This window comes from Podarcis muralis, chromosome 1 (assembly GCF_964188315.1).
Source record: "Podarcis muralis chromosome 1, rPodMur119.hap1.1, whole genome shotgun sequence".
NCBI classification, from domain to species: Eukaryota; Metazoa; Chordata; class Lepidosauria; order Squamata; family Lacertidae; genus Podarcis; species Podarcis muralis.
In genome coordinates, this window is record NC_135655.1 from 49,610,995 (window position 1) to 49,635,046 (window position 24,052).

Genomic DNA, 24,052 nt, shown 5'->3' on the forward strand with positions numbered 1-24,052 from the left:
AATGAAGTCCACTTTTAGCATCCCTATATTGCAGACTGCGTGAGAATTTTAACCAAGTGTGGGTCACGATCTCCACCTATCTGATGGGGGACTGAGTGAGAACGACTTATTGTTGAAACATGACTCAGATCCCGGTCTCAACTGCTCTATTACACAGTAAACACATTTTACGTAGATAACGGCGATTGCAAAGGAGAAGAGCGCTAAGGGTGTTCTTTCGTCTGAACCACCTGACGTTGAGCGTATGGGAACATTGAGACGCTGCCAATTAACTGAGCACTTTAAAGGGAAAGTTCACAGTTAATTGACTGCCTGAATATTATATCCCTAAAAGGCTTTAAAGCTAAGCTGGCCTCCGGACTCATTCTTCCCTCGTCTCTCTCCTTCCCTGTTGCTGGCCCCCGTTTTCCAGCCCTGCCAGCAAACGGTATATAATAACCTCGTTTAATGAACTTGTTACGTCAACCACACGTTTTGGTGGGGACGAGGCAGCATACTGTTAAGAATAAAAAGCTTGCATCAGGTTGTTATAGCTAAGGAAAACCTAGCTGAGCTGTCCATTCCTTCGTTCACATACGCGCAAAATAATACCAGGCGCATTTGTGCTTGTTTACCCGCATTCTGAAACGGGGTGTTTCCCTCCTCCTCCCGCAGTGTAAAACCGAAATCGAACTGAGGACTAGGGGACGGGTGCTCCTCCTAAGGTTTTTATCTCTATGAAGCTAAGTCGTCCGAGGTTTCCGCCGCTGCCCTAAACTAAGATGGCAGCGGAACCGCTCGAAGTTCTACTAAGGAGCTAAGGAAAGACCATCACTCAGCGAATTTGAGCGCGTGGTCACATGACTCCAGTGTAGGGAAATCGCCTATTCCACCTGCTTCGGCAGATTCGACTTCCCCATGTTTTCTCGCTGGGTTAAGGAAAAGGCAACTGTGGTAACTCAGCTTTAAAGAGAGACGGGGAACATTGAGAGACGTCGGTCACCACTGCAAAGAGAGTCATTATCGCTGCTTTCGCCAAGCGCGTCGAATCTGCTGCTTCGAAGGCGGAGCTTGGCTAGTGTGGCTAAAGAAAGATGGCGTCGGTCTGGGATGAAGCGGAGGTGAGGAGATGGGGGGACGGACGGATGAGGGCGCAGGGGGTGAAAGGGGACCCCGTGGTCTCGGTACTGTTCGGCGGCAGAAGCTCCCCCGGTCGGGCCGCCCCGTGGCTTCCGCGGAAGGGTCCTGGGTGGGTGAGGAGGGCCGGGCCTGAAGAGACGGGCTGCTTCTGGCCATGACTCTGTGTTTCTGCCTAGGATGGGATCGGCGAGGAGGTCCTCAAGATGTCCACGGAAGAGATCGTGCAGAGGACCCGCCTGCTGGACAGCGAAATCAAGGTGAGGTTGCGCTGGGCTGGGCTGGCAGAGCCGGTGGCTCCAGGTTGCCATTGTCCCTTTTCAGTCTTTTCTGTTGAGTTCCTGTAACCGAGACACCCACACCCGGCTCGCCCTTCCCCTTAAGGCCGTTCTCGTCACCTAGCATACCTGTTCTTTGGCCTGCCTTTCGAGGCAAAATGCCCAGTCACTTAAGTGTGACTTAAGTCCTGGCTGCACTATACATTTAAAGCAGCATCATAGCGCTTTAAACAGACATGGCTTCCCCTGAAGAATCCTGGGAAGTGTAGTTAACAGTCCTGAGCATTGTTAGGCCATCCCTATTTCCCTCACAGAGCCACAATTCACAATGGTCTAACAGTAAATCTGTCTTCCCAGGGAGCTCTGAGAATTGTAGCTCTGTGAGAAGAATTAGCTGAGAGTTGTTGGGAGACTGTTCCGTTTTCTTCTACTATGGCCAAATTATTTTTGCTGCTTCTTTTTTTCTCAGCAGATTTGTTTCCTTTCATTTTTTTTGTTTAGTTGTTCCTCTCTAGACTTGCATGAACATACTTACGCTGATGCTTGTTTTTTGAAGTAATATCTTACTTGGAATTTACAGATCATGAAGAGTGAGGTGCTGAGAGTAACCCATGAGCTGCAAGCCATGAAAGATAAGATCAAAGAGAACAGTGAGAAGATAAAAGTAAACAAAACACTGCCATATCTTGTTTCCAATGTCATAGAGGTGAGTTTCTTATGCCAATTGTAAAATGGATGCTGCTAAGATTGATTGTTTCTTATTTGTGCACATGAGACGATCCTTTGGTGCTTTAGAAGATGGCTTAAGATGGTAGTGCTAAACAGGTTCTGCAAAGAGAACATGGATGGAGTCTGTGGAGAAAGCACTATAACAACTTGGCCTGTTAAAATATGTATGTTTGTTTTAAAAGGCATTATTTCTAATGTTGTCGTTGCTGCAGAGTTCCTTTCATAGTTTTCACTAGCTTAGTTTGATTTCCTGATGGAACTTTTTGGCTGCAGTGCTAAATAAATTTATTAGGTAAACCCCACTGAAGACAATGGAACTTAACTTCCAAGTATATATGAAGACAGTTGTCTCTCTCCCTGTGCTTTAATTTGCTAGTCTGAAAAATAGTCATAAATGAATCAACTGCAAAGAGGACCTACATTTCTTGGCAAAGGCAGCAATCTGCAGTCTCCCTTTGCATTTCTAATGGGGACTACTTTTCATTTTAAAACTTAGGGGAAAATACTGAGACAACTTTTGGACACTGGTTATTAGCTTATATTTTGCAGTGAACTACCCTGGGAGCTGTTTGGCTAAAGGGTGATATAAGTAAATGCTTAATAAATTAAATGGTGTCTGCCTATATTACACAATATTTCCTAGCTGTTGTGCAATAGGCGAAACTACCTACTGACTTGTACCTATTTATTTCCCCTGCAAAGGAGTGATGGACCAAGATAATTCTGGAGGCCTCAAAGACTCTTAATAGTTGCAGGATAACTTAGTGCTTCTTTCCATTGCTGTGTGTAATTGTCAGTCAGGATTATGATGTGATTAATTGTGGTATGCTTGCACTCCTGTTGGTCTCTTTGCACCTCTAGCTGCTAGATGTTGATCCCAATGACCAAGAGGAGGATGGAGCAAATATTGACCTTGATTCTCAAAGGAAGGGCAAGTGTGCTGTGATCAAGACCTCTACTCGTCAGGTGAGAACAGCTTGTTGAGAGTGCTGTCATTTATACACACATATATGAAGCTACCTTAAACCATTTTAACTGGAGGTGCAAGGGATTGAATCTGGGATTTTGTACATGCAAAAAAGTATTATTGTTTCATTATTTATTAAATTTGTTAGTCACTTTATTTTGCTCAGGGCAACCCAAAGCAGCTTACAACCAACCAACCAAACAAACAAACAAACAAACAAACGGATCCATTGAACTCATTGAAAATAGCTATTGAATTATGCCCCCCCTCCACAAAACACTAAAGATCATGACATTACCTCCAAATAGCTTACCTGGCATATCTTTTAAACCTGTTTTATTTCAGCAGGCATTTTTAAGCTACGGCTTTTTTTAGGTTTTAAGAGTGCATTTTAGATTTATTTGTTGTGTTGAGCATTTGGAGAACTGATGGCACCTAGGTCAAATCCAAATGTTAATACTTTGTTGCATTTTCTTCAACAGACTTATTTCCTGCCTGTGATTGGGTTGGTTGATGCTGAAAAACTGAAGCCTGGAGATCTGGTGGTGAGTAGTTTCTGCTCTGCGCAACCATAAGCAGCCATTTGTTTTTCATGATATACTGTTGAGGGTAAAGGTAAAGGGACCCCTGACCATTAGGTCCAGTCGTGGCCGACTCTGGGGTTGCGGCACTCATCTCGCTTTATTGGCCGAGGGAGCCAGCGTTCAGCTTCCGGGTCATGTGGCCAGCATGACTAAGCCGCTTCTGGCGAACCAGAGCAGTGCACGGAAACGCCGTTTACCTTCCCGCCGGAGCGGTACCTATTTATCTACTTGCACTTTGACGTGCTTTTGAACTGCTAGGTTGCCAGGAGCAGGGACCGAGCAACAGGAGCTCACCCCATTGCGGGGATTCAAACCTTCTGATCGGCAAGTCCTAGGCTCTGTGGTTTAACCCACAGCGCCGGATAGTTTACCATAAATGAGGTATCCCTAATTGTCTTGAGAATTATTATGACATTTTAGTAAACTGCCACCCCAGGCAATCTGTTCAGCCAATATTTCTTAGCTGTTTGATTTAAGTCCATAGTAGACTTCCCTTTTAATGCAGCTGAGGTATGTGTGAATGCTGTACAGCAGGGGTGGCTAACCCAAAAGTGGCCCTCCAAGAGTTTTTTGTAGCCTATCAAGACCCCCACCTCCCCCCAAATTCTATAGAATAGAATTCTATTTAAAGAAATATTGGATACTTATGAACACTGAGATTCACTTCACAAAAGTACTGCTTGGTGTCTAATTACGGGGTTCTTGTTTACTCCTCTGATGCTGAATCTTGGTGCATACAAGAATTATTTTTCTTATGCCTCAGACTAGTGGTTATAACATGACTTATGATGCCAAATATTCCTTTTCATGAATGTCCGTGGCTGTTCGCTTTTCGCAGGTTAGTAACTATTTTCTGCTTTAAAATAAAGACTAGTCTCTTGTTTGATTTCAAAATGGAGTCCAAAATTAAACCAGTGCAACAGTGCTTGTTGGTTCATCTAATGCCCAGAAATAGTAACTCTAATGTTTAATTGACAGATTCTTGATGGATTTGCAACAATAACACAAGAGAATTTAAAAGGGGGGGGGGAGGGGCAGAGAGCATGACCTGAGTATGAAGATGTTGGTTTTGGAGTAAAGACTAATTCCTGAACTTCTATCTGCAGGGAGTGAACAAGGACTCTTACCTGATTCTGGAGACCCTGCCCACAGAATATGACTCAAGGGTCAAAGCCATGGAGGTGGACGAGAGGCCTACAGAGCAGTACAGTGATATTGGGGGACTGGATAAACAGATCCAGGAGGTGAGAACAAGAGGCGGGGGGGGGGGGAGCAGTCTTTTAAGCTGTAAGCCTGCAAGCAGGGATTGTCTTGTTCTTAATATGTCTGCGGCATTGGATACATTTTAGGTGCTTTATAAATGATAAATAATACCTGTCCTGGAGTGTGGATTAACGGGCAGCATGGTCCATGGTAGGGATTCATCATCTCTTTCTGTCTTGGCAGCTGGTAGAAGCGATTGTCTTGCCAATGAATCATAAAGAAAAATTTGAAAACCTGGGTATCCAGCCTCCTAAAGGGGTCCTCATGTATGGACCTCCAGGAACAGGAAAGACACTTTTAGCAAGAGCATGTGCTGCACAGACAAAGGTAAGATTTGATGTTGAATTCCCAAAGTCCAGGAACTGCCTTAGTATTGGGTAGGGGTCTGTATGGTGATTCCACAGCTGCGTAGTCCATGCTTCAAATCCAAATCCTTTCATACTGCATTTGATTTGATTATTTTATTTCAATATTAGTTTTTTAAGTTGTTTTACTTTATGGAAGTGTATACTGTTAGGATGCAAAATACTGTATTTAGTACAAATTTTGTTTGCCTGGGATACCACACTTGTGCAGAACCCACAAGCCTGCATATACTTTCCTTTTCTGCTACCCACTCTCTAGGCTACATTCTTGAAGCTGGCTGGCCCACAGCTGGTGCAGATGTTCATTGGAGATGGAGCCAAATTAGTGCGAGATGCCTTTGCATTAGCCAAGGAGAAAGCACCTTCTATCATCTTTATTGATGAACTTGATGCCATTGGCACAAAAAGGTAAGATCTTGGGACTATGTGATCTGGAAATCATGCCAGGCTCCTTTGTGAAGCCAAATAAGACTGTAATGTACAAGCATTGATAGGATCGTTCCTGATTTCTGTAAGAATATATGTTAGATGAAAAGATGGCTGAACTTTTGTAGTCCTAATTGAGATCCATGGTAGCTGTTGAAAAACCACCCTCCTTATAAGCTAGCTCTGTATAAGGCAACAGCAGATTTGCATGGGGTTTCGGTTCCTGACCCCTGTGTGCATCGGCACAGCATGCATAAGTCCATTTTGCCCCATCAGGCCCCCTTTTCCAGCCACTGCTAGGTTGCTGCGTTCCTAGTCACACATCAATTGGTGGTTGCCTGTACATCAACTACAGCTGTTTTTGGACAGGAATAGTCTGGCCATAGTGATTCATACATTGCTATAATCAAGTCTTGAGGTTACCAATGTGCTCTGAATGGGGCTACCCTTGGGCCTGGTCTGGAAGCTCCAGCGGGGGCTAGACTGTTCATGGGGACAGACTTTCACCAGCACAGAAGTCTGGTGTTCAAAAGCTTGCATTGGCTGCCTGTAAACTACTAGGTCAAGTTCTAGGTTCTTGTATCAACCTTAGCAACTTGGATCCAGGAGACCACAAGAACTGCCTAGTATCTCTGTCCCATCAATGAAGTCTTTGGGGTAATCACTGTTAGTGCTTCCCCATGGCTCGGATGCACAACTTGTATCCACCGGGAGCCATGTGTTCCGCATTTTGGGCCCAAATTTGTGGAACTTCTTTCCACTTGAGGTCAGACAGGTCCCCTCCCTGTTGAACTTCCAGCACCTACTGATGATTGTTGTTACAGCAGGCATTTTAATTGAAGTCAGATAGAATTGTCCTAAATCATACCTCTGTTTCCCATGTCAGCAGCATAGACCCAATCACCTATCTTGATTAGCCCATTGATATTGGCCCATTAACACTGGCACAGTAACTAATAGTATGTTTACATGACACATGCAAAATCCATGCTTCTGAAGGTTCAAATGGTGGTTGTGCTACCAGACCATAGGGGAGTCATTTGCTTCACTGACTATGATGACATTGCAGTAACAATTAGATTAGGCTTATACTTGTATGGTGAACAAGAAAATAAGGTTTCTGCAAGGGATATGCTGTGTAACAAAAGTTGACTTTATACCATGATTTCTTCCAGATTTGACAGTGAAAAGGCTGGTGATCGGGAAGTACAGAGGACCATGTTGGAATTGCTGAACCAGCTTGATGGATTCCAACCTAACACACAAGTCAAGGTAACTTTCCTTTGCTTGAGGGTACGAGGTGGGCATGCTGCAAGCAGAGATTACAGAGTGGCTTTCGAAGCCATTTTGATGAGAAAGATGTTAATAGGTTCACCTGCATCTCAGAGCACTAAAATCACTGTTTCTGGGTTCTCTCTTATCCAGGTGATTGCTGCGACTAACCGTGTGGATATCCTAGATCCTGCTCTACTCCGTTCAGGACGACTGGATCGTAAGATTGAGTTTCCAATGCCCAATGAGGAGGCTAGAGCCAGGATTATGCAGATCCATTCACGCAAGATGAATGTCAGGTATTAAAAAGGAATGAAGCCAGCTTGTGGAAATGGCTGGGTTGCAGGCAATAGTACTCTTCCTTTATTCTCCAGGCGTTGTCATAAGTAAACTATAGAGTGTTTTTGTCTTGGATTCAGTAGGAGCACAGGTTATGCTATTGGGCTTAAGAATCTTGACTTTCTCAGAGCTCAGTTCTGATCTTTATGGCTGTAAACACATGTTAGCGCTGGGTGGTACTTGCTGTAATCTCAGAAATCTAAGAGACAGCCAAGCAATATTTCCAGTGATCAAGTGGGGCTTTAGTACCCCTCATTGTTTCTTTCCTTTCCCTGTGACTTGTCAAATCAGAATAATTAATTCAAATTTAAATACAGTAAGTGTGCTTAATTTTATACAGAGGGCAGTTTTTTTGCTTTATGTGGTGCAGAAATTAATTTTTATCACTGAACATTGCACAGCCCTAGCTTTCACGTTGAAGCATTCTCAGGAAGTTTTTGTGTGTCCTTTCCAGTTGAGCTCTTTTTCCCTTTTTAATTTTGAAAACATAATTTCTTTCTTTGCAGCCCTGATGTGAATTATGAAGAGCTGGCTCGTTGCACAGATGACTTCAATGGGGCACAGTGCAAAGCTGTGTGTGTGGAAGCGGTAAGTAGATCTACCCCACCCCACCCCCAATGTTGCTTCCTTTGAGAAACTGTCCTCAGCAGCTGATGCTGAACTGGGGAGAGTGCCTTCAACGCAAAAGAGTGGCAATTTTCTGTGGTGCATTATTAGGGTTTTTTTTCTGAGCCATCCTTTTTCTCTTTGGATCAGGGGATGATTGCCTTACGGCATGGAGCTACAGAGCTTACCCATGAAGATTACATGGAAGGAATCTTGGAAGTCCAGGCCAAGAAGAAAGCCAATCTACAATATTATGCCTGATTCTTGCACCTGAAGCTTATTATTCAGGCTTTGGCTGAGAAACCAGGATCAAGAGTTGGATCTGGAACTTTCTTACTTTCTATTATTACCTGATGGGCTAAAATAAAGCATTTGCTTTGACTAAGGCAGCTGTTATGTTGCTACACCTTGAAGAAAAAGAATTACCTTTGTGGAATGGTACCCTTATGCATGTATGAGGCATATGTCTTCTTTTTAACCCCTTAAAAACACCAAAATTTGCACAAAGAACCCAAATTTGTCATTTGCTGTGTATGTGATTGAATTCTTAATCTTTTAAAAAATTACTCCTTCACCACAGCATTCCAGTTCCTGCTGATGTATGCTTACACCCCCTACAGAGCATTTAAACTAAAGGCACAGGTATACTAAAGTCCCCTAGAGGGTGTAAGGTTGCACCAATCAACCTGCTTATTCTCTGGAAGTAATTTTTATTTGAGGCAAAACTTGTCCCATACACACATTAGGCTTTGTGGGCAGGAACAAGATCAACAGCTGGGATTACGAGGCCGGCTGCCAAATAAGTGACATTCCTGTCTCCCTGCATGACAGGGTTTCTCCAGCAGCTGTGATTGTGTAGAAGTGCAGAAAATTAATGTCAGTCTCTCTTAATGAGATCCAAAAGGCTGAGAATCTCCAGCTTCTCACTGGACCCAAGCCTTTTAATTTAATGCCTCTTGAAACTTACAACTTCCATTTAAAAATCACACTTTCCATGAATACATTGACTTTAGCACTGAGTTATTAATTACATGCCACTTAAAAATACAATGTAAACAGCCCTCCAAAAAAGGCTTCTGTGTAGTCTTTTGAGGAGACAGAAAAGGAGTACAATGAGGAAAGACCAGTTCCTCCCCTTCAGCACCATTGTTGATGTTCCTGAGTTAGGCCCAGCTCTCGTTGTTCACGTGCGTAGTGAGTCCATTTAATAAAAAGTGCTTCCTTTTCTGTTAGAAGAGGATGCTACCAAGCGGGCTGTCTTTTCAAGTTTCTGTGCTCATTATCCAAAATGGTAAAGTTCTACACTCAGCCTGGAAGGATTTGAAGCAGCTTGCAGATCTCATTTGCCTATTACAGCAGTTGCTATGACAACATCATTTCTAGGATGGGAGCCCTGGTCCACTTTCTTCCCTCAACCAGAAACCTGTTGTTTTGTTCTTTGTGTTACTTCAAGCAGGAATATCACATGTGACTAAATAACTTAATTAGGTTCAGCCACCCCTGCCATCCCCAAAAATGCTTTTCTGTATGCGTGTGAGTTATCTTGACACTAACTCAGCCCTGATGCCTTGGTGGAAGAATTCCTCAAGCACTGAAGTCTCATTTATTTGCTGCTTGCTCTAACTCCCTATGTGTTATCCCAGAAGTAACCTTTCATGAGCTACTGCTATACATATTTGGCTCCCAGAACTGGCATAGGTTAGATACTGTGTGGTCCAGAGGAAGAACTTGCTAATGTTCCTCTCTGAATGTCTATAAAGCCCCCACTTAAGCTGGTGTCAAAGGCTGAAGCAGTAGGCTGTGTTAAGCCTGTAACAGCATCAGGTCCCTGCTGCAGAAGAGAATCAGTAGGATAGCTCAGTTGGTTAGAGCGTGGTGCTGATAACACCAAGGTTGCGGGTTCAATCCCTATATGGGATGGCTGCATATTCAGGTTGGACTAGATGATCCTCAAGGTCCCTTCCAACTCTATGATTCTATGAATACTGAGACTGGCTGGATTTCCCTTTGGTCTTTACCTCTGACTGGTCCTCAAAGATTCTTGGAAATGGAGTTCCCTGGAGTCACAAGGACGCCAAAGGGAATTCACAGTGGCTTCTGCTCCTAGCAGAAATCTGATTCAGCTTAAATGGTACACAGATCCTACAGCAACACACCCTATTTAACAGAAAAGTTCCCTTTAGGCAAGCCAGGAATAAAGAATTAACCTGATTTGGTTGGTTGTATCAGACAGGCAGGCTGAAGAATCAAAGGAAGGAAGGGGTCCCCCCCAAGTCTTTGACATAGCAGCTGAATTCCTTCGTTTGTTTGCAGTGGGAACCTCCCTTCTTCATGAATTTCAGATGCCCCCACTATTGGCAGTAACCCACTGCCAGACCTGGCCTGGCCTGTGCTTGCTAGAGTCCTTTGCTCCCTTCTCATCACACAGTACCATTTTCCTGTCTGGGTTTCTGTACGACAGTCCGGGGGCTATTGAGAGAGGGGGCCAATGTGCATAAGAATCCTGCCAGAAGCGTCAGTCCCAGGCCTCCCCAAGCACAGAACATGGACCAGCCATAGCCATGACTGATGTCCTCTGGTAACCCATAGACATAGCGAGGGTAACGAGACAGCTCAAAGTTTATCCCAGCCACACATGTGCAAAGGGAGATGATGCAGCAGGTACCTGAAAAAGAAGAGAAGAAAGATAAAGCCAATGTTTCTCAGCTTCCTTGCAAAGGGCTGCCTCAAATATGTAAAGCTCCCATTTTTTGTGACTTGAGGAATTTTGTTGTAGAAGGAAACAAACGTCCACAGCCTATTATCCACAGCATCTGATTCTCAGATTCAAGGGCCTTTTTCCTGCCCCTTTTCAGGCTACTGTCAAATCTGAACTATGCTTTCACATTTGTTTTGATCTCGCTGTTTGATCTCTACAGAGAAAAGAAATCTGTTTTGAATATCTTCTTCCTCATCAGCTGCTTTTCTCTCTAAAGGTTATGCTGCTCTTTTCATGTTGTACTGTACAAGGAAACGGGAAACTAGCTCCTTTGGAAGAGCAGGATATAAATTTATAAAATACATAAAAACCATTAGAGGGTTTCAGGCTTCACCTAAAACCAGTTAAATAAATAAAAATAAAAATGCAGTTTTCTACTAGCACACCTATGAAGTAGCCAGTCACATAGCTACAAGCACAGCATACCCACTTATCAGTATTTGACAGATGGTCAGTGCCACCCACTGGTCAATCACATGCTACCACATGAATGACAGGTGGGTTGTCCTACCCATCTGTCACAATCCCTCATGGGGGTTTCCCAGGGTAGAACTGGTCCAAGAACTGGGTAAGTACCATTATCTGACACATGTTTCCATCCCGGTCCTTTTTGTCATTTGAAAGACTTATCACACATTTTAAGTTCATTGAGACAGTCCAAACAATTATATCACCTGTTCCCTAGTTCTTGTCCTGTGAGCCCAGGTCCCCCCCCCCCAAGGCTTTAATTCATTACATATAGGGCACAATACCAAATGCATTTCTTCAGAAAATGGCTCTCAGCCTACGAAGAAAAAAGAACTCTCACCTCCCATAAGGAAGAGCAGTCCAGCTACATATTGCATGAGCTCATGCTGTTTACAGCAGCCCAGCGTACCAATGATCCACCCAAAGAGAATGATGGAAACTGCCATACCAATAAAGCCAGCTGTCATTCTCCGCAGATCTGAGGAGGTGTTGGTGCAAGGAAGAAAGAAGATGGAGAAAGAGGGAGAGAAAAGAGAGTCTGTGAAGAGTAATTTGGAGACCGCAGAGGAAATCAGAGGTGGAGGCTCACATTTGCACCAGTGATCCATGAATATGAGTGCTTCCATCTTGTGAAATCTTATAAAGCATTTAAGAAGGCAAAGTCTCAGCGCTTCCTAAAAATATCACGCCTTTCCGTAAGAACCCCCAAGTCAAGAACATAATCACTTTGGAAAATGAGCCAGATTGTGGAAATTTGCCTTCTATATTTATTACAAGTGGTTTACACTGTGCTTTTATGGCTCTTTACAAGAAAGCACATAAAGAGGCAATCTCTTTGACTATCCATGCCATCAGGCTCCCATTCAGAAGCATGATGTGCTCCTGGGTTACACAGACCGCTGATGTGGTGCTGTTACAGGAGCAAGCTAGGTTGCTATTGACATGTGTCCTCAAAGAAGTCTAGAAAAGTATCCATGAAATTAGGCAATGAAGAGGAAAGGGTTAGATACTCATTAGCATATGGCTAGTGGGTTGGTGGAGCAGGAATGGTAGTGAAGAAAGGAAAGTAGTAATTAAAGTACAAGGTATGATACCACCAGAAAGGAAAGCTATATGGGGAACCAGCTGTTGAGTGGCAGTATTTAGCATTCTAAGGGGGTTCCAGTTTGGAGCACAAATGTAGGAAAGCCCTGAACAAAGCTATACAGAATTAAGGTTGTCTCACTGGCCACCATAACTGAGTAGCTCAGAGGTCAGAATAACCTCCGAGCTAAACCACCACTCCAAGAATACCTTAACCATGTTTTTGATTGCATAAACTGGGTTAGAGTTGGTAGTGGGTAACACCGTTTGTTCTTCCATTCAGTTCTCTCTCTCTCTCTCTCTCTCTCTCTCTCTCTCTCTCTCTCTCTCTCTCCCTCCCTCCCTCCCTCCCTCCCCCCCTCTCTCTGACACACACACAAACACACTCATTCTCTCAATGTAACCTTCCTGCCACCAGCTGTGGTTTTGCATGAAAAAAGGATCCTATTTTAGGAGGCTTTTTCCAAGCCTAACTGCAGTGTGGGAAGTGTTTTCAGCAGCTGTGACCCTCTACAAAACACTGCATTTAGGCTTCAAAAAAGCCCTCCTATTGGAGCCAATAGCCGGTAAAATTCAAGGCTAAAATAAATGAATACAAGGCATGGTGGTCTTGGGTGGGCTCAGAAAGTATTTGTTTACTCCTGTGCATCAAAAGACCATGTACATGGAAAGCTAATGTGTCAAGAAGAAGGCTCCTTGATATGCTAGCTTTCATGTGCATGATGCTTTCAACAGGAATAGTCAAACGTGTGATTTACCCCACCTGCATTCTGAAGCAGTACAGTTCCAGGAGGTACATCTGATTCTCCTGAACTTTGGTGAATTCTGGTAACAAAGATACAAGAGAACTATGTTCAGCGAGTGCTTCGGATACTCACGGAGGGCATGCCACTCATCCTGGCGAATAGTGTTGGTAATATTAACAGGCAAGTTGCGTGGCAGGGAAGATGAAGTGTAGTGATACTTCACAGATGTGCAACGCTGTATGACTCCTGAAAGAGAAAAAATGACAAAAAGAAACACTATATATCTGACGTTAGGCTTTATTGACATTGCTTTCAGTTTACTGCCTCCTAAACTATATTAGGCTTGCTTTAGTTTGTACTCATAATGCTAAGCCATCATTCAATGCAGGGCCAGATTTAGGTTTGATGAGGCCCTAAGCTACTGAAGGTAATGGGGCCCTTTATATGTGATATTTTAGGGAGCAGGCTAGCAGGCAGGGGCCATTACTTACATCATAGGACACAACACAAAACACTGTTGCTGTATGTGTTTTTTTATTTTAATTTTATCTTATATTTTGGAAATGTACATCCAGTTGTTTTTTTCCTTTAAATTTTTTGGGCCCCCCAAAGAGAGTGGGGCCCTAAGCTATAGCTTGTTTAGCTTATACGTAAATCCGGCACTGATTCAATGTGAACCATGTCACTTAATTTCACCCCTGCCACAAATTCAGTACAGAGTATTAGGCAAACCACTGATTCTCAACAAAAGCCCAGCATCTGCAATAAGGGAACTACAATACAGATCCTATTTATAGTGTTGTAAGGATTGCAAAAAGATAATATATGTAAAGCACTTTTAATATTCAGAATTATGATGTATTGTGATTATTATTATTATTATTAATAATAATAATAATAATATTGTTATGTTTATTACTAATTATCACATTTCATTATTAAAGCACGGCATCAAATAATCAGCAGGACCTATAGTAATATACTCTTTTCTAGGTTGATGTTCTGGTTATAGTGGACAGGAACAGAATAACAGAACAAGATTATTTCTACTATGGAAGAAACATGGAGAAGCTGAAATGGGACCTGAAGTTTCTAAAAAAAAATAACAGGATGAAAACTGTGAAGAAAAAATTAGAATGAATATTGTGACTGTGGCCTTTGGAATCACTGTTCATAACCATTAAATAGAGGCAACCTCTCCACAATGTAATCCATGAGTCCCTCCTCTTATATCACCCTTAAGTGGCCTTTCCAAATTAGTTTGTGCTATGGAATATTATAGAGCCAAACCAAAGAGTTATCAATTCATGATTTTATCATTATGATAACAGTGAATTACGTCTTTCAGATAGACCCCCAACTCAAGTCAGTTTCTGGTGTCTTCTGTAGGCTCCCAGGGGATTCTGTTATCACTTGCTAGAGCTCTTTGAAGATTTGATTTAAATAACTGAACTTCTCTTTCCTGCATTTTCATTGTATTTATAATTAACTGCTTAGCCATAGGACAAGGCAAATATGTGCTTAAACGTCTTCTACCGATTTTCACCTGCTTTAGGAGATTAGGGAGTATCAATTTCTTACCCTATCTTTATTGAGACATCAAATCCAAGGTAGTCTCTGCAAACCTACTTTTTATATTGGAAAAAAAATTGCTTTGTGACAAGCAGTTCTCTCTCTCTCTCTCTCTCTCTCTCTCTCTCTCTCTCTATATATATATATATATATATATATATATATATATATATATATATATTTAAAAAACTCACTTTTAGGAGCTTGAAGAAAATTGTGAAAAAGAATAAACAGGGTTGCATTCTCCCCCCATAGTGGTTAAAAAGCATATATTTCATAGTTCAAACAGGTAAAAATTAATCCTTGCCAGTTTTTCACAAGTAGGAACTGTCACAGAAAATTGATGCATTGCATTTAAATAGCAGAAGTTTAAAAGATGGTTGCATGCATGCTCACCATGAATAAACTAAAGCTTTTAAAGAAAGATACTTCAGTAGTGCACAGCAGAATAGGAGATGTTTATCTCCAGCCATGGGACGCGGGTGGCGCTGTGGGTAAAAACCTCAGCGCCTAGGACTTGCCGATCGTCAGGTCGGCGGTTCGAATCCCCGCGGCGGGGTGCGCTCCCGTTGCTCGGTCCCAGCGCCTGCCAACCTAGCAGTTCGAAAGCACCCCCAAGTGCAAGTAGATAAATAGGGACCGCTTACTAGCGGGAAGGTAAACGGCGTTTCCGTGTGCTGCGCTGGCTCGCCAGATGCAGCGATGTCACGCTGGCCACGTGACCCGGAAGTGTCTCCGGACAGCGCTGGCCCCCGGCCTCTTGAGTGAGATGGGCGCACAACCCTAGAGTCGGACACGACTGGCCCGTACGGGCAGGGGTACCTTTACCTTTACCTTACCTATCTCCAGCCATAATGTAGTGGTAGATCACATGCCTTGCATACAGAAAACTGGCATCTCCAGTTAAAAAAAGAGAGCTGGAATCAGGAAGGGAAAGCCTTGTGCCTGTGATCCTGGAGAACCACCACCAGCCAGAGTAGAAAACACCAGCCTAGCTAGACAAATAATATAAACTGGCCTATCTAATCTCTTATACCTTCTCCTATAATAGGGCCTGTGCATGAAGAAGCAAATAAAGATTCTCATGTCAGCTCAAGGGACCCAATCACAGAATAGGCTTCCCACTGCTTGATCCACTACTCCAGTCTTGTCTCCTTCATCCAAGCAGCTTCCAATGCAGGCAGATCATTCTTCCAGGTCTCTGCACCAAGTGCGAGTGGCTCTTTCATTTACTCCTGATGCAGAGATGCAACAGAATTACCTGCCCTCAGAAGAGGCACACTCAGAACAGTGACTCACAGGCATACCTAGCAGGGCTACACTGAAGAGAGATAATTCTTATCCTTACATGCCTTGGATGAGATCTAAGTTTCCTCTACTTCCCCCTGCAGCCCCACATGAGCTCAAAATCTAGAGTGATCTTCCAGAATAGATGGAAAGCTGGAGAGGGTAAAAAGAGAAATTGGAAGTCCAGTTGTACAAGTGCATTTCTATTGCACAAGTGGTCAGAAATCATTAGAGGTTGATGTTTAGAAGTAAGCCTTTTCAAATGTAAGAATGAAGTATGCCTACAAGTTTATTGATTGATTGATTTTTAAGTGTCTGAGCACACTGCTCTAGTGACTATAAGTACATGATGAGACACACACATGAGCTCATTACTTTGAATAAGTATTGTTTATAGAGGAACTGACATGGAAACGGAAGATAGGGAAAAGTTGAACTAAGAGACTAGAAGAAGTACAATAATTTGCAGTGCAATACCATACATGCCTACTCAGAAGTATATCCCAATGCAGTCAATGGGGCTTGGTTGCAGGTAAGTGAATATAGGATTGCAACCTGAAAAAACAAGGCTGTTTTCTTTTATGTGCAAATATATCCACACACAGAAAAATATTAATTACAGTGCTGCCCCGCAAGACGAATGCCTCGCAAGACGGAAAACTCGCTAGACGAAAGGGTTTTCCGTTTTTTGAGCTGCTTCGCAAGACGAATTTCCCTATGGGCTTGCTTCACAAGACGAAAACGTCTTGCAAGTTTGTTTCCTTTTTCTTAACACCATTAATACAGTTGCGACTTGACTTTGAGGAGCAACTCATAGAACGCAGTGTACATAGTAGCCTTTTTTGAGGTTTTTAAAGACTGGTGATTTTTGAAGCTTTTCCAAAACTTCTTTTGCAGCCATTTGGTAAGTTAAGCTTTTAAAACTTTTTTGGGGGGTTTTGGATTTTGGGTTGGGGTGTTTGGAATTCAAGGACTTGGTGTTGGGGAGGGGTTTGCAAGAATCTGGAAGCTTGTTTCCCCCCCCCCCCTGCATTTTTATGATTTTTTGTGACCATTGGGGCACTCTGCTGGTTTTTTTTTTAAAAAAATCTGGGTTTGAATTTCTGTGTGGTGGGTGGCTGGGGGAACAGTTGGGGAGGGGTTTGCAAGAATCTGGAAGCTTGTGTGTTTTTTTCTGCATTTTTATGATTTTCTGTGATCATTGGGCCACTCTGCTGTTTTTTAAAAAAAATTCTGGATTTGAATTTCTGTGTGCTGGGTGACTGGGGGAACAGTTGGGGAGGGGTTTGCAACAGTTGGGGAGGGGTTGGGGGAGCTTTTCAGGCGATGCTTCGAGGTGACTGATTGCACCACCATCACCCTGCGGGAATTCTGGAAGGACCACTTCGACATTGTCACCTGCTTGAAGATGATCACCAGGGCCTGTGACGGGATCAGCCAGAGAAATTTGAATTGCGCTTGGCGCAGCCTGTGGCCGGACTGTGTGGCACCAAGTGACTCTGATGCACCAGAGTCAACAGTGGTGCAGGACATTGTTGCCTTGGGGAGGAACATGGGCCTGGAGGTCACAGAGGAGGACATCAGCGAGCTGGTGGAGGAGCACGACCACGAGCTGACCACCGTGGAGCTGGTCGAACTGCAGGCAGAGGCTGCGCAGGAGCAGGCCTCGCTGGAAGAGGAGGAAGCAACTGAGGAACGGCTGTCCTCCAAAGAACTGAGGGACATTTGCCTGAAGTGGAAGGATGTGGAGGCTTTTGCACAGCGGCACTACCCTGACAAGCATGTGGCACATGACCTTGTGAACACTTTTGATACGAGGGTCATGTCGCCTTTCAGGGAGGTGCTGAAAAGGCGGATGAAGCAGGAGACCATGGACAGGTTCTTCAGCAAGAAGCAAAGAGTGGAAGAGGAACCTTCTTCGAGTTGTCCCCCAGAGTCTTAGAAAATGTACTGTACACTTTGTTGATTTTTAAATGTTTTTCTGTCATGTTTAGAAACTTAAATTATTGCTCCTTCAATTTTTGAAATGCTCTTTACAGTATGTGTGACTTTAAAGAGCACTCAATAAACTCTTGTTGTACCAAATTTGGCTTTGTTTGGACTTTTTTTTGACCATAGGAACGCATTAATTGATTTTCAATGCATTCCTATGGGAAACCGTGATTCGCAAGACGAAAAATTCGCTAGACGAAAAAACTCGCGGAACAAATTAATTTCGTCTTGCGAAGCACCACTGTATGGAAAAAGACACAAGACTATGACTATGAAGAGTTATTTTTGAAGGCATACTAGCCAGGAAGGATGCTGGCCCTCCAAGCCATAAGACAAAGGAACCCAGGAAGGCATTTAGGCCACAATCCAACACAAGGGATGCGGGTGGCGCTGTGGGTTAAACCACAGAGCCTAGGACCTGCCGATCGAAAGATCGGCGGTTCGAATCCCCACGGCGGGGTGAGCTCCCGTCGTTCGGTCCCAGCTCCTGCCTACCTAGCAGTTCGAAAGCACCCCTAAGTGCAAGTAGATAAATAGGGACCACTTTCTAGCGGGAAGGTAAACGGCGTTTCCGTGTGCGGCGCTGGTGCTGGCTCACCAGATGCAGCTTAGTCACCCTTGCCACGTGACCCGGAAGTGTCTTCGGACAGCGCCGGCTCCCGGCCTCTTGAGCGAGATGAGCGCGCAACCCTAGAGTCGGTCATGACCGACCCTGATGGGCAGGGGTACCTTTTACCAACACAAGAGCATGCGTAATCCCACTGAGTTTAATGGGTTTACCCAAAACTAGCTCTGTCTTGGATTGTAGGCCCATTGTCTGACATGAATTAACTTTTCATAAAAGAGAGAACATGCTGAAAACAGTGTTAGAGAACAAGCAACAGAGTTTGTTTTCAATCCTTCTGGAAATAACAGTGGGAGCAGAAGGCCTTTGGCCAAAGTGGAGGAGGGAGAATCAAAGAGATGTAAAACAGCATGATCCACGACAATACTAATTACTGTAATGAAGTAAATGAACTGCTTTCAACATGGAAACATAAAAATGCAGAAGATGGATTCTAGTGAATTAAATGCAGGAAAGCAGCTCTGATATTACAATGGGTTCTGTAAAGAGAATCTACATCTATATCTTAGACATGATACAGGATCAGAAACACCAGGTTAGCAAAATAATATAGCACCATTCATGGACATCAGGCTTCACAAAGAAGAGTTTTGACAGGTTCTCAACTCAGTGATGTTCACAACCTAAAAAACATGCTGTGAAGCCTTAACAGAAGGGGCAAAACAGAGGTTAGGATAGGGCATGCTATTATTTTAATTACATGTTACACAATAGTCTATGAGCTGTTCCAAAGGCTTTCTGGAAATGATGAGTTTTGAGGAGAGACCTGAAGGAAGTAAAGGTGTTTTCAGGGGCAGTTCTAGGTGTAAGGGGCAGCAAGGGAGTAGATAGTTTATTGGTGTATATGTTCAAAGACTTTTAGAGCTAGAACTCTACCTCAAACCATCATCTTGCCATCTCTATATGTATCCTTAAATAATCACTGAGAAAGAGATTTCTCAAAATGCAGGGTATAAAATACATAAATAATTTTAAAACACCCCAGATGTTTCTCCAACAGGCTTTCATTGTTACCAGTTTTAATGAGCAACATCTTTTACCCTTGTTGCTGTTTTTTTTTAATTTGTAAGTATTGGTTGTAGAATATGTTTTTTGTCATTTTTTTCTAAATTCATTGCTAACTGAACTTTTTACTGATTATGCCGTATGTCATTCTTTTAGCAGACGACTGAAATATATTTTTATTGAGTGATTTAACTATTTCCTATTGTGAGATGGAAATGCCACAATCTCTGCTATTAGCAATTTCTTCAACTGCCTGGAAGACTATACTTGAAATGTAAGGAAACGGCTGAAGCATCTTGTGCTGCCAGCATCGGAATATTATATAGCTCATGTTTATTGGAAGCATGAGCTTCCATCCTGTTGCAATTTCCACAACTGTTACAGGTAAAGGAAATCCTCTGGAAAAGGTGTGAGATTCAACCACTCGATGTCCAATGCAGCACAATGAAGACAACCATTGCCAAATTTTAGAAGGGTAAAGCAAGAGCTGCTTTCTATGTGCAGTTCCTGGGCATATGTCAGGAATGCCAGGTACATTTCTTAGCCTCTCATGGTGGAAAGTGGAACAACACATAGCAGCCACAAAAATATTTTGCCTGACAATCAAGAGATATACCTGACAGTGACCTGCAGCTGGATATGGTGGAGCCATGTGGCAGTAATGGCGCCCAGCATTCAGATTTGTCACACATATATAGACAATGCCACTTACAAGGCAACATCCCGTTCTGACACCACACTGCACGACTCCGGAATTGTGCATAGCGTCCCTGGAAAATGAAGTCATGTTTTCTTTCGGGGCAATCCCATGTCTAAAGCAAGATCTTCCTTGTGCATAAAGCACATCCCACCCTGGCCAAACAAATTGCACCTCTCACCCAGGTGGGTACAGCACCCCCTGCCCATTTATTTATTTTTAACTGTGTGCACACTGCATTTTGTTTGGCAGACCTGACCACCTTTGAGCAGGTGGAAGAATGCATTCCCAGGGAGAAATGAATGGTGATGGACAGCTGTGAACAAGCATCACTTTTCCCAATGGCTGCAACCACAGAAACCCTGGCAGGTTGTACCTGAGGTCTTCCAGAGGAACATATACAGGAGGTATCTTGCCCGGATTATTCTCATGCATAAAGAGGGCATTGTGAGCGTTTGGGAAAGGACCCTAAGCCCTGGAGATCTAGGCCAGTGGGAGACATGGAAATAACCACCATTTTAGGCAGCCTTGACTTGAGAAAATGCAATTGTCCCCCCCCCCCCTTCCAGCTCTTGTTGAGCCCTCTTGCCACCATGGAAGGAGGAGGAGAAGAGAGCCTGCAAGGCTCTGGGACACCTGGCGCTTGGCTAGAAATCTGTGAGGAGAGCGGGTGAGGAGGTTACCCTGAGGCGGGGACTCGGCCCCACAGCCCCAAGGAGCTCAGCAGAGGAGAAGGTCCCTGGAGGCGTCTCCCTCCCTGGCCTGGGCGGGGAAGGCAGCTCTGCAGACTCAGCACCCTGGACAGCAGCAGCAGCAGCAGCACCCACCCCACCGACGCCCCTCAAAATGTTCCCTCGGCGGGAGCTCTCGCTCTCACTCCCGCGTGCGCGCGCCCTCGACCCCCGCCAGCGCAGCCCTCCCTCGACCTGTGGGGCGCGGCCGCCGCCCCCTCCCCGCGCACCTTTCTGGATGAGCTCCTCGCTGTCGGGCTCGAAGCCCGCGCGGTGGCAGCGCCGCCAGAGGCCGGAGACGGTGGAGTTGAAGCGGCGGCCGCAGTGCGATTCCAGCGCCAAAGCGGCGGCGACGGCGGCGGCCCCGGGGAGCAGCAGCGGCTGCGCTGCCGAGGGCGGCGGCGGCGGGGTTTGCCCGGGGAGCAGGGCCCTGGGCGGGCGGGCTCGGAGCGGCAGGTGCGGGCTGGGCGCCGACATGGAGCCGGGCGGGTCGCTGTTGTTGTTGCTGTTGCTGTGGGCGTTGCGCTTGTGGCCGTAGCCGCGGCAGCGCTCGCGGTGTCGCCGCGCGTCCGTCTCGTACCAGGAGTCGGTGCCGATGGCCACGGCCAGCAGCGCCAGGGCGGCGGCGGCCAGCAGCAGCCCGGAGCAACTCAGCGCCTGAGCCGCGGCCGCCATCTTCGCCGCCGCCGCCGCCGCCGCCGCCTCCTCGGAGTCGCGCCGCCCGCCACTGCTCCCCCTGCAGCCCGGCCGGGGGGCCGCAGCGCCAGCCAGCCTCGCTCGCTCGCTCCTCGCCTCCCGCGCTCTGCAGGAGGCCCTCGTGGCTGCCCAGGCCCGGCCGCCCCTCGAGCAGCGAGCGGGCCCAGCACGGGGAACCCGAGGGGAGGCGGCAGAGGGAGCAGCCTCGGGGAACCTGAGGGCAGCGGCAGCGCGTTCCTGGTCTGGGCTCTTCAAGAATTACTTGGGTTTATTTTGTTCGCAGTCTCAGGGCTCGGCTCTCCGGGTTCATTTTTCAAGTCGTCCTAGTGAATGCTTCCGTGCACGTTTATTTCTCGCGGGTCAAGCCCACGTTTTCCTTCAGGGAGGCCTACCTGTTTCTCTCCCTCCTGGCACAACAACCCTGTCAGGTAGGTTAGGCGGAGAGGCAGTGACTGGCCCAAGGTCACCCAGTGATATTCGTGGCCCAGCAAGGGCTTGAATCATGGTCCCAATCCGACACTCTGGCCATTACACCACACTGGCACAAAGTGCATCTTTCCACCACCCCACCTGTCTTGGTAAGAGTTTCAAAGCAGTTGCTGAGGAATTAAAACACTTTCTATGCTGGGCATGTTTGCTGCTGTACTTCCCGGAGCAATCATGTGAAAGGAGAAAGATGGATACGCATTCCTAATGGAGACACATGCCAAGAAACTGGTGATCTGTGGCTCCTTGGCATTTCTGTTGTTTCAAGAGCAGGGAAAGGAACCTGTGGCCCTCCAGATGTTCCTTGATTACAATATCAATAATCTTTGATGCAAGTTGAAGTTAATGGGAATTGGAGACCTCCAAATCTGGAAGGCTACCGGTTTCCTGGCTCTTGTTCTAGAGCAGGCATAGGCAAACTCGGCTCTCCAGATGTTTTGGGACTACAACTCCCATCATCCCTAGCTAACAGGACCAGTGGTCAGGGATAATGGGAGTTGTAGTCCCAAAAACATCTGGAGGGCCAAGTTTGCCTATGCCTGTTCTAGAGCCACTCAGCTTTGGGCAAATTCCCTGACTAGGAAAATTAAAGAAATATGAAATGATCATACTTAGAGTCACGAGGGATTAGACCAGAGGCTGTTTCTTTTTGTTCCTTCCAACCATTGAGTAATGGCAGAGATGGTTCTTTCCATGATTTGTCGTTTTTTTCAGTGATTACATTCTGGAGTCCAATAAAAGGGTGAAAACATCTATGCTGATGAAGAAGAGGCCACACTCAGTTTTCTTTATTTCATCTCTACTGCCTCCATGCCAAGATCAATACTGATGAATGAGAAAATGCACAAGAGCTAGTGCAAAACAAAGCCAGAAAGACAGGATTCTCTCTGCATTTCCTGAAGTGACAAATAGTGTGGAGAAATTAACTGTACTCCCCCCACCCGCCCCCAATCCTGTACGTAACACTGGGGTTGGCCTCTTCCCTTGGACCCTGAATGGCCACTTTAGGCAAAGCTTCCCAAGATCTGCAAACACAGTCCAGCCCAGGCAGTCTGGGCCGCAAGCCAGAAGCAACAGCTCACAGAGATTAATGAGTCAATGTCACCCACTTTGCATTCCTGAACTGTGATCAGAAAATTCCTGCTGCAGCTTGCAGCCTACGCCAAACCGAACCCTGATGCAAATAACATACGCTTCTGGGTACTCCCTCTTGGGTATGCACCAAAGCCTCTTACCAATGCCAACTGGATTTTTAAGGACAACAAATATCCTGGAAAAATATATTGGGTACTTTGTCTTCCATGGTAGCTTTCCCTCCTTCAAGCCAGGGCTTTGCTAGTCCGCACAGAAGCGTGGCAAATTAGAGTCCTGGAGCAGCACTAACTGCCTAACAGTGAATAATCACACAGGATGCCTGGGAATAGGAAGGGTGTCTGTTTTGGAACAGTGATGTTCTGAAGCTGGATGCCTAACAGCTGACAACAGCTGTTAAAGAAAGGCTACTTTCCATGGGCAGATCAAGAGAGACAGCCTTTTTCATGATGAGAGTCAATGAGGCAGACCAGATGCATTCACTGCTGCTTTCTGGAAAATATGTGATTGAAACTTTCCTCTACATGGGTACTATAGGCAACCGTCCTTCAGATAAAGCCACAAAAATAATGCAGAATCACAGTGTTCCCATCCCTGCAGATTTAAGGCTGCATAAGCAACAACATATGTTTCCACTACAAAGCAACAGGGAGCAGATGTTTAAATTATTCTCCATACCCCGCTTAAGCAGAGAGGATGGTGCATGAGGTGATCCAACAGTGGATGTTGTTCCTGCAGCTTATGCAGGCTACAACCAAGCAATTGTCCTAACGATTGTTCTGGCATCCCATGACTCAGTAGCACATCAGATGCATATTCACTGTGTCACATGTGATGTTGAGTTTTGAGCTGCCAGCTGTGCAATCATA

At 45.1% G+C, this 24,052-nt stretch overlaps 2 protein-coding genes across 2 annotated transcripts; one reads left to right on the top strand and one right to left on the bottom strand.

The window, feature by feature from the left end:
• The first annotated feature begins 942 nt into the window (after positions 1 to 942).
• PSMC3 (proteasome 26S subunit, ATPase 3) lies at positions 943 to 8,455 on the top strand. The gene is made up of 12 exons (XM_028726261.2): positions 943 to 1,100; positions 1,296 to 1,376; positions 1,975 to 2,100; positions 2,985 to 3,089; positions 3,573 to 3,635; positions 4,781 to 4,918; positions 5,121 to 5,264; positions 5,562 to 5,710; positions 6,904 to 7,000; positions 7,154 to 7,299; positions 7,846 to 7,927; positions 8,096 to 8,455. Exons 1-12 carry the CDS (start codon positions 1,074 to 1,076, stop codon positions 8,204 to 8,206), a joined length of 1,269 nt encoding a protein of 422 aa, XP_028582094.1. The 5' UTR covers positions 943 to 1,073; the 3' UTR covers positions 8,207 to 8,455.
• Positions 8,456 to 8,832: 377 nt separating this feature from the next.
• On the bottom strand, positions 8,833 to 21,623 carry LOC114595706 (transmembrane protein 178B-like). The gene is made up of 4 exons (XM_028726284.2): positions 21,140 to 21,623; positions 13,133 to 13,246; positions 11,512 to 11,649; positions 8,833 to 10,610 (listed from the first exon to the last, which is right to left on the bottom strand). The coding sequence occupies exons 1-4, from the start codon at positions 21,582 to 21,584 to the stop codon at positions 10,366 to 10,368; spliced, it is 942 nt and encodes a 313-aa protein (XP_028582117.2). The 5' UTR covers positions 21,585 to 21,623; the 3' UTR covers positions 8,833 to 10,365.
• Positions 21,624 to 24,052: the final 2,429 nt, after the last annotated feature.

Bases quoted from the DNA above. Each gene is read 5' to 3' on its own strand.
- PSMC3 (XM_028726261.2), top strand. From the start codon at position 1,074: ATGGCGTCGGTCTGGGATGAAGCGGAG. The intron at 1,377-1,974 runs GTGAGGTTGCGC...TGGAATTTACAG, and splicing joins TGCTGGACAGCGAAATCAAG to ATCATGAAGAGTGAGGTGCT. The intron at 5,265-5,561 runs GTAAGATTTGAT...CCCACTCTCTAG, and splicing joins CATGTGCTGCACAGACAAAG to GCTACATTCTTGAAGCTGGC.
- LOC114595706 (XM_028726284.2), bottom strand. From the start codon at position 21,584: ATGGCGGCCGCGGCTCAGGCGCTGAGTTGCTCCGGGCTGCTGCTGGCC. The intron at 13,247-21,139 runs GTGCGCGGGGAG...TTTCTCTTTCAG, and splicing joins CGAGGAGCTCATCCAGAAAG to GAGTCATACAGCGTTGCACA. The intron at 11,650-13,132 runs GTGAGTATCCGA...ACACCTCCTCAG, and splicing joins GGATGAGTGGCATGCCCTCC to ATCTGCGGAGAATGACAGCT.